Genomic DNA, 18,628 nt, shown 5'->3' on the forward strand with positions numbered 1-18,628 from the left:
AGCGCGGAAATCGAGTTACATGGTGTTATCTCAGCCGCACAAAAATTTGAGGGCTCATCTTGGCCCTTAACCGTGCAGGGACGGTCATACTGATGACCGTCCCTGCCCCAAATCCGAAGAAAAGAGACTTAAGTCATAACAGGATTGGGATAAAAAAAAACTTATATAAATCTGATTCTGTCTGTCAGCACAAAAGGACGGACTCGAGGCAGGTACCATTGATATTTTAGTGTAATGTTTGATTGTTATACTTTTACGTAATATATTGTACTCTTATATAACTTTGTTGCGCTCATAAATGTCTTTTGCATATATCAACTCAATGTACGAATACAATCGTGTCTATTAGCATATACCACATTGCGGACGGAGTGCAACGACTGTTCTTAACGATAGCTAGCTCAATTGTAACTATCCCGGTTCCCAGAAGTACAGTGGAAGATAGGAGCAGGGCTATGCTGCAATGCTTATAACATCAACAGCAAACCGAGCAACCAACTATAATAAAGTAACTGAACTGTGACAGTTTGGCTATTTGATGAATAAACTAAACTCTTTTTTTTTTTTTTTGGGTAAGTGAGAGATTTTAAATTCAGAACTTTTGATATACAATTCCTTTTATCTTATCATCCAACCTAACTCTCATCCAAATAAATTAAGCTTGGTTTAAGTACGGTTTAAATACACCAACATTGCTAACGGAGTAGACAAATGGAAGTAAGATTTGGAAAGAAACCCCTTCCAACTTCTTTAATTCAAAAAAGGAGGAAGTTGTTTGTTCTTTCTTGAAAGGTTTTACATTTTCAAGAGGCCTTTTTATATTTCAATTTTACAGAGAATAGAGGTCAAACCTTTACTTTCAAGATTGAATATGTAACGTAACTTGTTTCAAGATTTGGATGGGACTGTTTTTCAAAAACTAATTTTTCAAATACAATAAATTTTTTAAAAAGTACTCTAAAAGGTAATCTAAAAATTAGTTTAAATTTTTTAAAATTTTAAAAAATACCTCAAAATATACTTAGAAACTCTTCTACTCTTAAATATCCCAAAATATTTTCTGAAAATATCCCAAAATATAATCTAAAAATTCTGCTACAACAAAATTTTTCAAAAACACCCCAAAAACAGCTAATCCAAAAGGAGCTCGGTTTTTTATTTTATTTTTTTGTTAGTGTAAGTAGAAGGTCTCGAATCCCAGACCTCTCACTTACACCCCCTCTCCCTGTACCACCTAATCCGTCCTCCTCCCAATATCATGGTTTGAATTTTGTATTCTTGATCAGCAATTGTCTTTTTAAAAAAAAATATTTTGTTTTTAGAACCCACAATATTGGGATGCGTTACACCTGAATAGTGATCAACATTGTAAGTAGTCCAACAATTTATTAATTGTCTCATCATATCAGCTAAACACTGGGATTTGATCATTATTAGACTTGCGACAAGAAAAATTGTAACTTTAGTCATGAAATCAATGGAAATTGCTTTGCAATTCGGAAGAGGAACAGTTGAGATGCATGAGTGAGCGAGCAACAACCAACTTCCAAATATACTATCACGAGTCTTCAAACTTAACTAATTGTCTATTCAATCTAACTTGTTATTCCATGAAACTAATATTCCTCTTCATCAGCTTATAAATCGAGAAGTTCACTTCATGGACTAGGATCAAAACTTTGACCTGAAGAATTGGAATGAACTGAATTGTGTATTCGTTTATGCTCTATGCTGTCGTTGTTATCTAGATTCAATGTTTTAGTTTTAATTCAATTCCTAGATTAAAACCTAAGTAAATTAAATAACTCTGGCATTATTAACATTATTTTTTGTAATACTTTTTAAATGGGTTGTCCGCGGTCTCAAGCCACCGAGATGTGCAGTAGGAATACTTATCCTAGGCGGAGTCTTGATACCTATCCTTGACCCAATAGGAGAATTATTTTAGGCCTAATAAGTTGCATCAAGTTTCTGATACAAATTCCTTTTTTTTCCTGGTAAAAGTCATCCAAGAAAATTTCTATAATTTATTTATTAGATAATTTTTAATACACTGTCAATGTAAAATTCATTTTACACTAACAAGTTTTAGATCATGTCATATAATATGGATTTAGATTTAAAATTTAAATCATGCACATGTAGCATGAATCCAAAGATGCTAGTATAAAAAAAATTACTACACTGATAGTGTATAAAAAGTTAATCATTTTTAATTAGCTTCTAATGTTAAACAAATAATGTACATATATACATTGAGGGTAAAGTGTGACATAAATCACCAAACTCTTTTAACGTTTCATTTAGCCCACAATATTAACGAACTCGAGTTTGAGTTTAAGTATTTTAGCTCGAGTACTCAATAGTGAACTCAAGCAGTTTAGTACTTGAACTTGACTTAATTTGTTGCACCCTAACCCTTGTGGCCCCATGGCAAATCTGCCGGCGAATATTGTTTGATTACATTTTCCTATAGCTTCTAAGCTTGATGCAATGAGGTTCACATGGAACTCAAGTGACAGCAACGTAAGATTTTTAAAACCCAAGTTGGCTGCCGGAGGATTTGTTTACCTTAAAAACTAAAGAAAAAGAAAATCAAGAAATTGGATGAAAAGTTTCATTTAATCTACAAAGAGAGGGGCCAAAATAATGTTGAACAAAACTTATGGGACCGGAGGAGACATTATCCTAAGTATGACTTTTTTTTTTTTAGGAAAAGTTATCCTAAGTATGACTTTAGTCCATTTGGAAAGAGCTTATGGATTTATAGTTTGAATCTCCATAAAACTGAGTTGGTTATACATTTATTACCTGTGGTTCAAAAGATCATTCAGCATTAAGAAAGATTGCTGAAATATTAACCGCAATTTAAGGCAAAACATAAATGCTTTTCACTCTATATATATGTAGAGTTTGCACAAGGCAAAAGATTATAACAAATGTGCAATTATTCTCGATTCAATAATATGGCTAGAGTCTTTTATCTTTGGTTCCCCTACATTTTCTTGTTCACTAGTTTAGGAATTTTGAGCGGAAATACTGATGTTCCGGATGAAGAAATGAAGGCAAGTCGCTTTTGCTATTTAGAAATATTTTTGCTAGTATTTTCTTTAATATTTCCACTGACTAACTTTTTGAAAATATAATAATCTGGCCTATCATTGGAAAAGATGCAATTTGAGAACCCTTTTTTCTTTATCTCTTTTTGTTATAACTACGAATTTTTTGAAGAATGTCTAATAAACCCATTCTCTGATGAGAATGAAATGGCTAATTTGGTTTTATCAACAATTTTTGTGTTTCAAATCGATTCTTTTAAGACCTGGATTGGAGCGAATGGTTGGATCTGTTAAATATTCGACCAATTTGTGTTCTGGTCTAGTGAGGGCCGAAAAAGTGTAAGGCTACGAAACCAAACAATTCAACCATTGAATCGCTGATGCAGTCTGATTTTTGGCTAACAGCCCGATTTGATATCTTCTTTTTTTTTTTTTCAATTTTATGGATTTGATATGTTATATACAGTCAAAGATTAATTTTTTATTTCCTCTCATTCCTTTACAATAAATAACAAATTTAGTTACCATTATGAATGCTTATTTACCTCCAATTAATAAAAAAAAACAAGGACTTACTCATTTATTTTAATTAGTACCTTGGGTTTGACTCTACCTTCTTTAATCTCTCTACAAATTAGGCATAAATTACCTGATATTTTCATATATCTCTATGTCTGAAATATGTACTAGTATTGTGTTGTGGCATCTTTTTCGTCTTGAAATGAATTTTTTTTTCTTTTTTCTTTATTTCATTTTTCTCAGAATATATCTATAGCGTTCCTTTCTCTTTTACTACCTAATTTAAACAATACTTTTTGCATTTACTTGTCTTAAATAAATTATTGTCTTTTTGTGTAGCAATAGTTTAACTTTTTACCCATTTGAGTATATGTGTTTGTTGTGCCTTGGCCTCCACAAGGCACTTAAGTGCCTTTGTGGGTGGGAAACCTTGCCTCCCATATGCTTTCTCTTAGACCCAGCGGATGCATCAAGCATCCATCTTCTGCGTAGGTGTTTGTGCGTGTATAATGTCAATCGGTCAATTATGGTTCAATTGCAATTGTTTTAGGACGGTCACCCTTGACCGAGGTATTAGCATAAGCCCATGAAGTAGTTAAGCTTCAAATCTTTGGAAATTGTTAATCATGTTTCTTACCCAGATAAACGACATGTTTTTCCTAATGTTTTCGAAAAAAAAAAAAAAACCTACGCTATTTGGTTGAAGATGTTAGGAGACCAAAGATCCTAGGAGCATGCATAAAACTATTTGGAGATTCCATCTGCACTGAAAAGCCACAAATTATGCAATTTTCTGCGTGCCATATAACGTATCAGGTAAGACTGTGAGCAAGATTTTTAGTTCTTCTTTTTCTGGAAGCTACTTGCAGGTTTATATAGTATATATGGGAAGTCTTCCTGAAGGTGATTATTCACCTACTGAGCACCATATGAGGATATTGCAGACAGTGGTCAATAGCAGGTAAATATTAAATTCGAGATCTCAAATTGAACTGGGCACTTCTTCTTTATACCCCCTTTTTTTTTTTTTTTTGCTTATTAGACCTTTTACTCTTGATTTATCTGTAGTAATTCAAGACGACATTTCATTAGAAGCTACAAGAGAAGTTTTAATGGATTTGCTGCAAATCTTACCTACAAACAGTACCAAACAATGGCAGGTAAGCATAGTACTGTCATGTCACAACATTAGAATTTTCATGTATTAGATCTTGGTTCAGATGTAGTTCACATTTATGAGTTTCCATTCATTTTATTACGCAGCTCACAATGACGTGGTGTGGGTGTTTCCGAGTACAACTTTAAAGCTTCATACAACTGCATCGTGGGACTTCATGGGATTTCCTCAAAATGTTCGTAGAAATCTCAGCTTTGAGGGAGACATAATCATTGGAGTTATTGATTCTGGAATTTGGCCGGAATCAAAAAGTTTTGGTGATCATGGCTTTGGTCCTATTCCCAAAAAATGGAAGGGAGGCTGTTATACCGGAGGCAATAACTTTACATGTAACAAGTAAGCTTCTCGATTGCTCTTTATCTATCTGTTAATCAAGCTATGTTTTAGAAGGGAGGCTGTTTTAATTGTATGACATTTGCTCGCTCTTACTTTACTTAACAGAAAAATTATTGGAGCTCGGTTCTACAGTTCATCATATACCCCTAGGGATTTTGTGGGTCATGGAACTCATACTGCCTCAACAGCAGCTGGAAATAATGTTCAGGACGCAAGCTTTTATGGAATTGCTCGAGGTGTTGCACGAGGAGGAGTCCCTTCAGCAAGGATTGCTGTGTACTGCGTTTGTTCTGAATTTGCATGCAGGGATGAAGATGTAATGGCTAGCTTTGATGACGCTATTGCTGATGGAGTTGATATTATCACAATTTCACTAGGGCCAGGAAGTCCTAAAAAATTAGAAACAGATCTTATAGCAATTGGTGCCTTGCATGCTTTGGAGAAAGGAATACTTACTGTTCATTCTGCTGGAAATGAAGGATATCGTGCACCAGGATTTGTTACGAGTACTGCACCATGGTTATTCAGTATTGGAGCAAGCACTACAAATCGTAAGATTATCAGCAAAGTTGTCCTTGAAAATGGAAAGACCGTAATGGTATATATCCCTAATTGGTTGCATTTTCATTGGAAAAAAAAAAAATAAACATTTGGATGGATTTAAGTAAACCATTCCATACCATATAGTACTGGTTAATGTTCATCCAAACTTGCAAGTGTGCTGGCATCTTTATTTGCTATGACATTGTTTGTTTTGCTGATATTTTGACATCGTAGGGACATGCAGTTAATTCTTTCAAGTTGAACGGGACGCAATTTCCTCTTATATATGGGAAAGATGCTTCTAAAAATTGCTCTGAGGACAGGGCTAGGTAAATTTGTTTGGATGTTAGTAGAATAACCATTGCAATAATTCTGAATAAAAGAATGAAATTTAATATCATCTTGAACTTTAGGATTTGTGGTTCTGGATGTTTGGACAATGACCTAGTAAGGGGAAAGATTGTGCTCTGCAAAAGTTATGACGGGATGCTATTTGCCTATGATGCTGAAGCTCTTGGATCTATTTGTCTAACGGATGAAGCAGAAGATGTTTCCCGGGTTGTGCCTGTTGCTGCATCAGTTTTAAACGGTAACGAATTTGAGCAAGTTGAGAGCTATGTAAACTCCACCAGGTAAGCATCTTACAATTTGTTATCCTGTGTGAAGGAACTTCGGCTAGATTTCAATGAATTTCTCAAGTCTAACATTCTTGTGTTTTTTATGTAGAACACCTCAAGCAAACATTCTGACAAGTGAAAGTATACTCGATTTAACAGCTCCAATTGTTGCTTCTTTTTCTTCTAGAGGGCCAAACAAAATCTTCCCAGAGATTCTGAAGGTACATGATATTGGACAAATTTTCTTCAACATGTTGCCTTTTCTTCTAAACACCTCCGTTTGGATTAGCTATTTTTTGGGGTATTTTTGAAAAATTTTACTGTAGCAGAGTTTGTAGAGTATATTTTGGGATATTTTTAGAAAATATTTTGGAATATTTAAGAGTAGTAGAGTCATTAAAATATATTTTGGGATATTTTTTAAATATTAAAAAAATTTAGACTACCTATAAGAGTACCTTTTAGAGTATTTTTTGAAAAACTAGTTTTTGTTAAACAGCCAGATATAGTTGCACCAGGGGTGGATATCCTTGCTGCATATTCACCTGAAGCTAAGCCCACAGATGCTTTAATAGATAAAAGACATCTAGACTATAATATATTGTCTGGAACATCCATGGCTTGCCCTCATGTTACTGGTGCTGCTGCTTATATCAAATCACTGAATCCAACTTGGTCTCCTTCAATGATAAAATCAGCTCTTATGACTACTGGTAACATCTGTTCCTTGATATAAATTTAACATCTTCAATATCATCACTACTTGTAACTCAAAAGTTTCATTGTTATGGTAGCCTGGCAAATGAATTCAACCAACAGCCTTTGGGGAGATGCAGAGTTTTCTTATGGAGCAGGACATCTTGATCCAATAAAAGCTACAAATCCAGGACTAGTTTATGAGACTCCTAAAGAAGATTATATCAAAATGTTTTGCGGCTTGAAGTATGATTCATCAGCAGTGAGAAAGATATTTGGAGTCAACATTACTTGCACAGTTTTGGTTCCATTCATATCAAAGGACCTAAATTATCCCACAATGACTGCTCGGGTTGAAAATGGACAGCCTTTTTCAATTCAGTTCCCAAGAAGAGTTACCAATGTTGGCCTTCCAAATTCTACATACAGAGCCAAGGTTACAAAGAGTACTTGTGAATGTGATATAAAAGTGGAGCCAGACACTCTTTCTTTCAATGCTTTGAATGAAGGGAAATCTTTTACTGTAACTATTAGTGGAGAAAAAGTAGAAAACATGGCATCTGCCTCACTTGAGTGGTATGATGGCATCCATATTGTTAGGAGTCCAATTGTATTGTATTCAACAAATCAAGCGACAATTGAACATGTAATAGCTTAATCAATTTGATGCTTAAGATGCAATTCTTGGTGAAAGTATCTCAGCTGTAAGGATTTTCTTTCTTTTATTTTCTTGAAAATGTGTGGTTGCAATAATATGTGTAGTATCTTCATTGAAAGCTAACAGAGTTCTAAACTTGAGCGTATAATACCCAAAAAATTAAACTGTAGAATCTCCCAAATCTCAAAGTAAATGTGGTATATTTATTGAAAGTCAACGGACTTTTTAGTGTGAGGTTGAGGGTTTGGTAGCCAATAAAATCTTGAAATTAATGTTAGCATAATATTATGAATATCTTTAACTATTGTGTAGTGTTATATTGGTCATGGATCATTTTCAAAGTTATTTATCTACATTTTTTGTACTATCTTCTTTGTCAAAAATTGATTTGGGTGATTTAGATTTTCTTTCGAAGTACTTAACATTGAATGGCTTTTATTAGATTATTGATATTATTTATGTACAATATTCCAAAGAAAAAAAAAAGGAGAAAATACAATTAATCTTAGGTCGTGGACAAACTAGAAGGTGACACCATGGAATGCAAGCTCCCATGTTATCAACGTGGATCCCACTCTAGTTATGGACAAAGCAACATGTATTAGGAGGAAAAATTGGATCAAGGTGACGGTAGGATACAATACAGATACCATCTCAAGAGATGTAAATATCAATATGACAAATGTAGATATACAAGAAGATGAAATATGCAATAAATTTGTTTTTTGATACATTGAAAATGGTTCCAGAATCTTCACCGTCCAATTTAAAAATACTCCGTCTTCATCGTGAAAAGCGACTTGCTATCACCATTGTGCCAACAGAGAACCCTATTTACTTATAAACAGGAAAAAAAAAAAAAAAAAGAGGGCGAAGAGAATTGTGGCCAGTATGTCTAATTCAGTTAGAAATAGTGGATAACCATTATAAAAATTGTGAATAAACATATAGAAGTTCAAAACATGAAAGATTGGAACATAGGAAATTACAATAGAGTTTTGGGTTCTTGTTTTCTCTACACTATACCTGCTCATGTAATTATAAAAGGGTAAAAAATAAAAAAGTTTCCTGTGGTATAGTTATCCTACAGAAAAGCCCCTTCTAGTTTTAAATCATACGTGTCGATATCTCATGGTTTGAAGTAGTTTGAAATTTATATCTATATAAATTTGAGAAGGAATTTTTAGTAACAAGCCTCCACGCATCTTCCCACTACCAATTCCATTTTTCTAGCATTTCACATTTAATTTAATTTATAAAATATATTCTTCTCAACTTCCATGTTTACTCTTCACATTTGAAATTGTTGGTTAATATGCATGTTATCCTATTTGAACTTCAACCTATCACATTTCCGATTGCCTTGCGTTATTTATAATTCTACAACAATTAAAACTTCTATAAAACCATAAGAAGAGATAACAAATATAACATCTTTTCATGCTTTCTTATTAATTTAAATAAGTAAGATTATTTACACTCTATTTTGGTTATTCACACTTCAATAATCATTTCAGTTATATAATTTTCATTAATTAGACTAAATGATAAAACAAATAGTGGAATTGCAAATAATAAAAAATGGAGTGCAAATAATATTTTCTTAAGTAAGAAGTAGCTTCCATTCCTTTCTAATTTAAAAAAGTAGTGACTCCACTTATATAGGAATTTTGTTTGAAGTTTATTAGTGGAAGGGTAAACAAAAAGAAAGCATCACCAAACTTAGTAAAAGTAAAAAAGTAAATGACAATATTTTATCTTTTAACTTAGTAATCCTAAGTAAAAGGGAAAAATTAAATAAAAAATATTCATGAAATAATGTCGTGGATTTAAAAAATAAAAAATTGTACCATTCATGAAATCATTAAATAAAAAACAAAGTACTACTAGCCTTTTAAAGTGGAATTTTTTTTTTGAAATATTCATTTTTGATAAAAAATAATGATAATAACAACACCAATTCTACCAAAAATTTTTAAAAAAGTAACATTATTGTTTAAGAGAAAGATATAGAACATTCAGCCCTAAAATACTACATAATTTGTATATATTTAGCCCAATTTCACATTAGATTTGAATAAGAGTGCAAAACCCAAACACTAATTATTTAAGGATAACTTTTGGTATCATTAATTATTTATGTATTCTTATTGCTGTCTTCATATGTAAATATGTATTTGCTATGTTATATATATATAAATAAATAAATATATATATATATATTGATTGTAGTACTTGAGAATATTATAGATATTATCAGTTTTTCATTTCCATTTTTAGATACTAATAATTGCAACCATTGTAATTAATTTTCAATTTTATGTTTTCATTATGATAGGTAAAGTTAAATATATTTGGTTGCAGGGATATGAATTTAGAGGTTAGATATAGGGAGAGGAGGGAGGGAAGAAATTGTTGAGATGTTGAAAAGTGGTAGGAAAGGTTGAAGAAGAAATATGGATTACAATGATAGCAAATACATATTTACATATGAAGACAGCAATAAGAATACATAAATAATTAATGATACCAAAAGTTATCCTTAATGTTTGTGTTTTGCACTATTATTCAAATCTAATGTCAAATTTGGGTAAGATATATACAAATTAAGTAGTATTTTAGGGTTGAATGTTCTATATCTTTATCTTAAACTATAATGTTACTTTTTTTAAAATTTTTGGTAGAATTGGTGTTGTTATTATCATTATTTTTTTTTATCAAAAATGAATATTTCAAAAAAAAAATTTCCACTTTAAAAGGCTAGTAGTACTTTGGTTTTTATTTAATGATTTCATAATTTGGATTTCATGAATGGTACCATTTTTTATTTTTTAAATCCACGACATTATTTCATGAATATTTTTTATTTAATTTTGCCCTTTTACTTAGGATTACTAAGTTAAAAGATAAAATATTGTCATTTACTTTTTTACTTTTACTAAGTTTGGCAATGCTCTCTTTTTGTTCACCCTTCCACTAATAAACTTCAAACCAAATTCCTATGTAAGTGGAGTCACTACTTTTTTATTTTAGAAAGGAATGGAAGCTACTTCTTACTTAAGAAAATATTATTTGCACTCCATTTTTTATTATTTGCAATTCCACTATTTGTTTTATCATTTAGTCTAATTAATGAAAATTATATAACCAAAATGATTATTGAAGTGTGAATAACAAAAATAGAGTGTAAATAATCTTACTTATTTAAATTAATAAGAAAGCATGAAAAGATGTTATATTTGTTATCTCTTCTTATGGTCTTATAGAAGTTTTAATTGTTGTAGAATCATAAATAACGTAAGGCAATCGGAAATGTGATGGGTTGAAGTTTAAATAGGATAACATGCATATTAACCAACAATTTAAAATGAAATGATTTTAAAAAGTAACCAACAATTTCAAATGTGAAGAATAGACATGGAAGTTAAGAAGAATATATTTTATAAATTAAATTAAACGTGAAATGCTAGAAAAATGGAATGATAGTGGGAAGATGCGTGGAGTTTTGTTGCTAAAAATTCTTTTTCAAATTTATATAGATATAGATTATATAGATGTAGATTACTCGGGCACAACTTTATTTTGGTGCCATTTTTAGTGAGAAAATAAAGATACAAGTTTCGATTCAATGAGTCATTCATTTCCAAGCAGTGGCAGAGCCACGTGCAAGCAAGTGGGGTCAATTGACCCCACTTTGGCAAAATTAGTTTTCAGGTTTAAAAAGTTTAGAAAATTTTAAAGTTGTATATTAGTTGATCCCACTAAAATTTACCAAATTCTCTTTTTTTTTATATATATATTGACTCCAAATAATTGAAAATTCAAAATCGTTACGATCACAATAATTTTGAATTTATTTCAAGTTATTTGTGGAAGTTAGTTCGAGAATAAATTCTTTCAAAATTTCCAAAATAAGGGATGAAATTTCTAGAGTAGAGTGGTCAAACCAATTTTTTTCAAACTTCAAAGTTTCCAAAAACAAGAATTTTTCAAGTGGATGCTAAATTTTTATTTATGATACCAGATTAAGTTATTATGACTTTTATTTATAACAGAGTAAAGACAAATTTTTTTTTAAAGAAAACCCATAAAAGATCAAGCTGATGGTTGTTCACAAAATTTTTTTAAAAAAATCAAGAGAGTTTTAGTTACTGATATTGGAAAGATGTATTTAACATAATTAATAATAAATTGATTTTGCAGTGTTTTAATAAACTAAGTACTCTTAAGAAACAATTATAATATGCATGTAATGTTAGTAATTTAAATTTTACTGTATTAAAATTTGACCCCACTTACTATGGGATCTTGGCTCTACCCTTGTTTGCAAGGCACCATTGTGGTACATATCCAAAAAATACATGTTATTGGTTAGCAAAAGAAGTTGGATTCCATTTTGCCAAAAAGGACAATCCTTCCCTAAGGGATCTAAAAATATTGCGAGAATAACGTATGACTAACTGGAAAAGTTAAAATTAACTAAATATTCTTTAAAATACGTCCTTTGATAAACAAGATAGCTTCATTTATTCATTGAAAGCTGCACAAATGGTAATTAATACATCGAGGCTAGACAACAGATACAACAGACAGAAGAAATTTCCTTCAAATATAAACAAATCATAAAAGATAACACTGTAAAACTCCAAAATATGTTATAATTACATATACATCATTACAGCTCCAAGGTTTGTTCATATCTTCAATAGGCAGATTTAGTGTATATAAGTTCTAAACCCCAAGATCCGACTAGATAAATTTAATTAAGCCCCAAATAAAATAAAATATGAGAAAAACTCAAATCTAAAACTAAAAAAAAAAAAGAAAATAAAAAAGAGACTCCCATAAACTCTTACTAAAAAAAATTCTAGGAAAGAGAAAATATTTTATACAGTTGAAAATATTTTCCTCCTCATCAACCTTTCATGCCTGCATTTTTGGCCTGTGAATTTTCAACATCTGTCAATTAATTTTACAAATTTTCTTCCAATGTTGGTCCTATTTAACCATGGATCAATTTTTCCTAGGGTAACAATGTAAGAATTAAAATAAAAAGAAAATAGGCTATACTGGACATAACACAACTGGTGAGACCGTGGTCCTTAATTTTTCTCACCCAGACAGTGTAAAAGAATTCTTCACACTTGACCCACTCATCTGAAAATATATTTGGACCATTATTGTAAGGGAAAATAATCAACAAAACAATTTTTTTGGACAAAAATCAACAAAATTATTTGAGCTAACTGTCTCTATTCCTCGGTAAAATGTAGAAAATGCGGTGAAGAACCAACCATATGCACATCCACGTTAATTAGGATTCTCTTCAAATTTTATGCCAAAATCTAACCTTCTATGATTTGCATTAGGTGATGCTCTGAATTTCACTTCCATCTTCCTTCTCTTCTTTCCATCTGCCCAAATGTGGAAACCAATTTCCATTTTCATCTTTCTTTTATTATGCCACCGTATAAGCCCAGTTAGATCAGATGCATCAAACCATCGTTACCAACCTGGAGAACCTGTCCCTCTTTATGCTAACAAGATTGGCCCTTTTCACAATCCCAGGTTCCATCACTTCTCCCCTCAGTAACCATAATTGTAGTCAGATGTCCATGCACATGAATAACGTTGGTAGATTATTGTATTCAGATTGCTTTTGTTTTCATGAATGTTCTATATTATTGCGAGAAAGTTTGTTCATTCCTATGTTTTGTTTTGTGATTTTCCAGTGAAACCTACCGATATTTCGACCTTCCATTTTGTATACCAGGTTCTATTCTTCAATTTGGTGATGAATTCTTGAATTTTTCGCTTTTTTCATTAGTGCATTCTTCAGGCTTTGATCCATTTAATTCTAAGGCATAAGATCATTAGCGAGTTTCATTAATTTGAATTGAACGTTTGTTTTATTTCATTTCTTTACCAAAACTCCAAATTTGAGTTGCTGGGATGCCATGCATAAGCGATCATTCTTCCAAATTTTTTTTTATTTAGCAATGTTTGTTTTTCAAGCACTATTATGTTTTAGCCATGTAATTCGCAAAAATTTAGCTGTACCACATTGCTTTATATGAGGTTGCTCCATCATAAGTAAAGTGCTTACTTTTAAAGCTGACTACATATATCTTCACTGCTCCCTTCTTTGTTACGAGTCTCTAAATTTTCCACCTTCTGTCAGTTTGTTGTGATTATTATTAAACATTTTGGATACATTTGACATACGAACTTTTAAGTATTTGGGATTCAGTGATTACCCAATTAGTTTGATGTTCAAAAGTGCACATTGATATGTTGATGTAATTCCTTTTGTTGATTTAATGTTGGCTTTCATATATTGATGCAAGGTTAGTGATGAAGCTCAGAAGGGCTAGGATAATTTTCTGAATTGAGAAACTATATCAAAATGCTTTGTAGCAGTCGTATCATAGTTTCATATGCAGTAAATTCATTTTAATTAGGAACTTTTTCTTCTTCAATGTGGGAATGGTGAGCAGAACTATAAGGGTTGTGCTGATCAGAAGTTTTAGCAGTAGCTTTTCTGCCCGCAGGCTTTTACCTTTTTATTTATATTGTTTTCTGGATATCAAATTAATTGAAATGACAGATCATATCAAAGAGAAAAAGGAAGCTCTAGGGGAGGTGTTGAATGGAGATAGACTCGTTAGCGGCCCTTATTCCCTTGATTTTCTAGTGGATAAAGAATCTGATCTCCTGTGCAAAAAGAAGCTGACAAAGGAAGAAGTTTCTCAATTCCGAAAAGCAGTTGAAAAGGACTATTACTTCCAGATGTATTACGATGACCTGCCCATATGGGGTCTAATAGGAAGGGTGGACAGAGAAGGCCGAGCAGAGAAGGATTACAGATATTATCTATACGAACATGTCCATTTTGATATTCAGTACAATAAAGATCGAGTGATTGATATAACTGCAAGGATGGATCTGCATTCAGTTTTAGACCTGACGGAAGATAAAGAAGTTGATGCTGAATTCACATATTCGGTAAAATGGAATGAAACTGATATTCCTTTTGAGAAGAGGATGGATAAATATGCTCAAAATTCATCCCTACCACATCATCTGGAGATTCACTGGTTCTCAATTGTAAACTCTTGTGTCACAGTTCTCTTGTTAACTGGTTTCCTTGCTACCATCCTCATGCGAATCCTTAAGAATGATTTCATCAAGTAAGTGCAATTTAGATTGTTAAACGGTTTCCTTGCTACTATTTCCTGCAAATCCTGAAGAATGATTTCATCAAGTAAGTGCAATTTACTTAACTAGATTGCTATTCTCTAATTGTATGTGTTTAAAATCAATCTGTTAACCAATGGAAGGTACACACATGACGAGGAATCTGCTGATGACCAAGATGAGACAGGGTGGAAGTACATTCGTGGTGATGTTTTTCGCTTCCCGAAGTACAAGTCTCTTTTTGCTGCAGCACTTGGCTGTGGTACACAGCTGTTTACCCTGTAAGTGCCGAGGTGACTTGCCTTTTCCTGAAATAATGCTAGGCTGAATCAGCCAATTCTTGATCATTCAATGGTTAATCAGTGATCATTTGAATACAGAGCAGTGTTCATATTTCTACTGGGACTTGTTGGTGTATTTTACCCCTATAATCGAGGTGCTCTATTCACGGCATTGCTGGTCATGTATGCTCTTACTTCTGGAATTGCTGGTTACACATCAACCTCTTTCTATCGTCAACTTGAAGGAAGTAATTGGGTATGTGCTGCCAGATTCTCATTGCCTTTTCCATTTTCGAATGATGCTCTTCCGGTTCTTCAGTATTAACTAACCACAAGAAAATTTCTCCTGCTTTGGTTTGTGGTATCATTTTTCTGAGTCTGATATCTTAATTTGTGTAACAGGTGAGGAATCTGCTGTTGACAGGGAGCCTTTTCGGTGGGCCGTTATTTCTAACTTTCTGTTTCCTTAATTCCACTGCTATTGCCTATAGTGCAACTGCGGCGTTGCCATTTGGAACAATTATTGTTATAATTCTGATATGGACATTAGTCACATCCCCATTGCTTGTACTGGGAGGTATTGCGGGAAAGAATAGCGGAACTGAGTTTCAAGCTCCTTGCCGCACCACAAAGTATCCTAGGGAAATCCCAGAACTGCCTTGGTATAGATATACCATCCCTCAGATGGCAATGGCAGGATTTTTGCCATTTAGTGCAATATATATTGAGCTTTATTACATATTCGCAAGTGTATGGGGTCACAAGATATACACAATTTACAGCATCCTGTTCATTGTCTTCATCATTCTCCTCATTGTGACCGCTTTTGTCACTGTGGCATTGACATACTTCCAGCTTGCTGCTGAAGATCATAATTGGTGGTGGAGGTAGATTGTTTCTTGCACCTCATATGTTCAACTTCTTTTATTTTTTTTGTAACATTTGTATGCTATGAACTCCATCTTCTGTGTTTTCTATCTCACTGAAGTAATTAGTCTACCGAGTGCTCATTCGTCTTGAATTTTATAGTTTTCACTGAAGCAACAAAATTAAAGACACAGTTTTCACATACATTGATTGAAAAAATACAGCTTCCCAAAAAACTCTAGAGGTTGAAAGGTACATGTGTTCTAAAGGTTTTCTTTGATGCCTGTTTCATGAATTAACAAAACCATCTCTTAATCCTGCTGCTAATTGTGTAATCCGAATTTCTAATATTAATCCTGGTGCAAATAAATTAATCTGAAGTTCTAACAATTCATTATTGCAATTTGATAATATCTCCGCTGTTGTCCAATATGGAATTATCATTTCCAGTCTTTAGCAGTTTCTATAAACTGCCCAAGCAAACTTCCGCATACTTTGGAAAAAACCACATCCACCCCTTGAAACAAAATCTTCCTTTTCTTGTTCTGATTCCGTCTCCTTACAGATCAGATAATCAGATCGTACTTAAACTCTTAGAGGGTAGAATGTGACGAAGTCCGGATTTTTCTTCAACAAAACCAATCGATTAATTCCTAAACTGTTCCTTACAACTAGCCAGAAGCAGTAGCTGAGTGATAATTTTCTCGTTTTACTTGCAGAAGACTTGCCATAATGATTAGTAGTTAGTTCATTAGATCCATTTGGCTGCACTCATTTTGCAAATGGTGCTAATCTGTTCACTAATCAGCAATCCATTTTCTTGACACAGGTCATTTCTCTGTGGAGGATCAACAGGAATCTTCATCTACAGTTACTGCTTGTACTACTACCATGCCAGATCTGACATGTCTGGTTTCATGCAAACCTCATTTTTCTTTGGATACATGGCTTGCATCTGTTACGGTTTCTTCCTCATGCTCGGGGCTGTTGGTTTTCGAGCAGCTCTGGTATTTGTTCGTCACATTTACAGATCCATTAAGTGTGAGTAGAGTTTGTAAATCAAGGGATTCGTGCATCAGATTTTTTTCTGCCAGATAGAACTGATTAAAGTTCCTTGGTCTGATGGAATCCTTTTTCTCAGGCTAGCCAAGAATTTTTGCATCTGTGTGCATATTTCTTGACAATATAGTGATTAGAGGGCACTTCTTGCTATACTGTATAGTTTAAAGAATTATTTTTGAAAATTTATCAACTATTTCAAGTCATATATCATGTATATGACCTCCTAGAGGCACTAATTCTCTCGTTCAGGATACTTAAGATGTCATGTTTTGATGAGCTTTTATTTAGTTTCTCTCATGAAGAATATACCACCCCTTTTGGTAAGCTTCAATTGTGTGTGGTCTCACAACTACTCTGTCCATCTTAAATTTGCTGTTGTCCTGTGGAAACTTATTGCTTTTGAAATATTGATGACATCTAAAAAGAAGAGAATAAATAAGTACAAAAGTTGCTGAAAAAATCCAGAACATAACAAGAGAGTACAACATGTTGGCGCCCACCCAGGGTAGCTCGAGTGGTTTCATTGCCCTTCTTTAGGGTATGGCGATCACGGTTCGAGTTCTGGGACTACTGTATTCGAGGGGGTTGGGCTTCTTCTCTCGGGCCGCAAGGGATTAGTCGGACTGAAGGCCCGAATACCCCTGCGTCAGAAAAAAAAAAAAAAAAGTACAACATGTTGGCAAATACTTGGTAGACTTGATCCAGCCCATCCGTAGATTAGGTGGCCCATAATTTGCCGCATTATCAAAAGGAATTGGATTAGAACGAGAATCTTTTCTCTTGGCTTTAACGCTATCTCTTTTCTTCACCTTCTCCTGTATATGGTCCAAAACCTTCCCCTTCCTCCACCACCACCTTAATCAACTCCTCTTCCTTTTATTCTCTTCTGATTCGGGTGGTGGCAATGGTTACTAACTCCGATCTAGTCAAATATTAATACCTCTTTCTCTTGCAATCGAATTTCTTAGAATAGATGCTCAAGATTTTTCGTAGACCCACAAGGTAAATTCTACCACCATAACCACATGAATAAGAAAAGAATATCATCGCATGGCTGGCCATTGTTTTGTTGGGTGGAGCAAATTCGTTGCCAAAGAGGGCTTTATTTTGAAATTCAAAATCAACACAGCTGCAAATCCATTGATATGATGAGCGAAGACTTACAACCAAGAATTGCATAGACAATAAGAGAGTTGCTCTGCCTATGTTTTTATAATTGAAGAAAAAGATGCCCTTACAGAGTTGCTGTGGCAGTCTGAATTTATTAGTCGAAATTCATTTTCTGCTCAATAATGCCACCAAAATTGGTGATTGCAAAGAGAAGGGGAGTTAAATATACTTGGATGAAATCAGACATTTAAAATTGTTAGTAATTGTATTGGGCATTTTCAGTTGGAATTATACTAGGTTGCGTAAGAAGCGAACTAGAAGTGAGAAAGCAGAAGGAGAAAAAGCCTAGTTTCTACACTTGGTAATGATGTGGCAGATTTTGGGCCGTCTTCCTGTAGACCGGGTCTACTCAAATTTTTGCCTTATCTTAGGTAGATCCGGTCTACGACCTCACCCATAGACCGAGCAACCTAAACTTTGCAACATCATTACCAGGCACTGAATGC

At 33.3% G+C, this 18,628-nt stretch overlaps 2 protein-coding genes across 2 annotated transcripts; both read left to right on the top strand.

The window, feature by feature from the left end:
• The first annotated feature begins 4,361 nt into the window (after nt 1-4,361).
• Nucleotides 4,362-7,618, top strand: LOC113716061 (subtilisin-like protease SBT4.4). The gene is made up of 10 exons (XM_027240361.1): nt 4,362-4,394; nt 4,448-4,539; nt 4,647-4,738; nt 4,842-5,091; nt 5,197-5,689; nt 5,869-5,963; nt 6,048-6,266; nt 6,361-6,472; nt 6,751-6,964; nt 7,046-7,618. The coding sequence occupies exons 1-10, from the start codon at nt 4,362-4,364 to the stop codon at nt 7,603-7,605; spliced, it is 2,160 nt and encodes a 719-aa protein (XP_027096162.1). The 3' UTR covers nt 7,606-7,618.
• Nucleotides 7,619-11,022: 3,404 nt separating this feature from the next.
• On the top strand, nt 11,023-17,111 carry LOC113716062 (transmembrane 9 superfamily member 2-like). Its single transcript, XM_027240362.2, has 9 exons — nt 11,023-11,028; nt 11,166-11,202; nt 13,086-13,173; nt 13,338-13,378; nt 14,213-14,795; nt 14,946-15,083; nt 15,183-15,339; nt 15,486-15,970; nt 16,780-17,111. The coding sequence occupies exons 1-9, from the start codon at nt 11,023-11,025 to the stop codon at nt 16,997-16,999; spliced, it is 1,755 nt and encodes a 584-aa protein (XP_027096163.1). The 3' UTR covers nt 17,000-17,111.
• The last annotated feature ends 1,517 nt before the right edge of the window (nt 17,112-18,628 follow it).

Source organism: Coffea arabica, chromosome 11c, assembly GCF_036785885.1.
Source record: "Coffea arabica cultivar ET-39 chromosome 11c, Coffea Arabica ET-39 HiFi, whole genome shotgun sequence".
Classification (NCBI taxonomy): Eukaryota; Viridiplantae; Streptophyta; class Magnoliopsida; order Gentianales; family Rubiaceae; genus Coffea; species Coffea arabica.

Bases quoted from the DNA above. Each gene is read 5' to 3' on its own strand.
- LOC113716061 (XM_027240361.1), top strand. From the start codon at position 4,362: ATGCAATTTTCTGCGTGCCATATAACGTATCAG. The intron at 5,092-5,196 runs GTAAGCTTCTCG...TTTACTTAACAG, and splicing joins AATAACTTTACATGTAACAA to AAAAATTATTGGAGCTCGGT. The intron at 6,267-6,360 runs GTAAGCATCTTA...TTTTTTATGTAG, and splicing joins AGCTATGTAAACTCCACCAG to AACACCTCAAGCAAACATTC.
- LOC113716062 (XM_027240362.2), top strand. The intron at 13,174-13,337 runs GTTCCATCACTT...GTGATTTTCCAG, and splicing joins GGCCCTTTTCACAATCCCAG to TGAAACCTACCGATATTTCG. The intron at 13,379-14,212 runs GTTCTATTCTTC...TTGAAATGACAG, and splicing joins CCTTCCATTTTGTATACCAG to ATCATATCAAAGAGAAAAAG.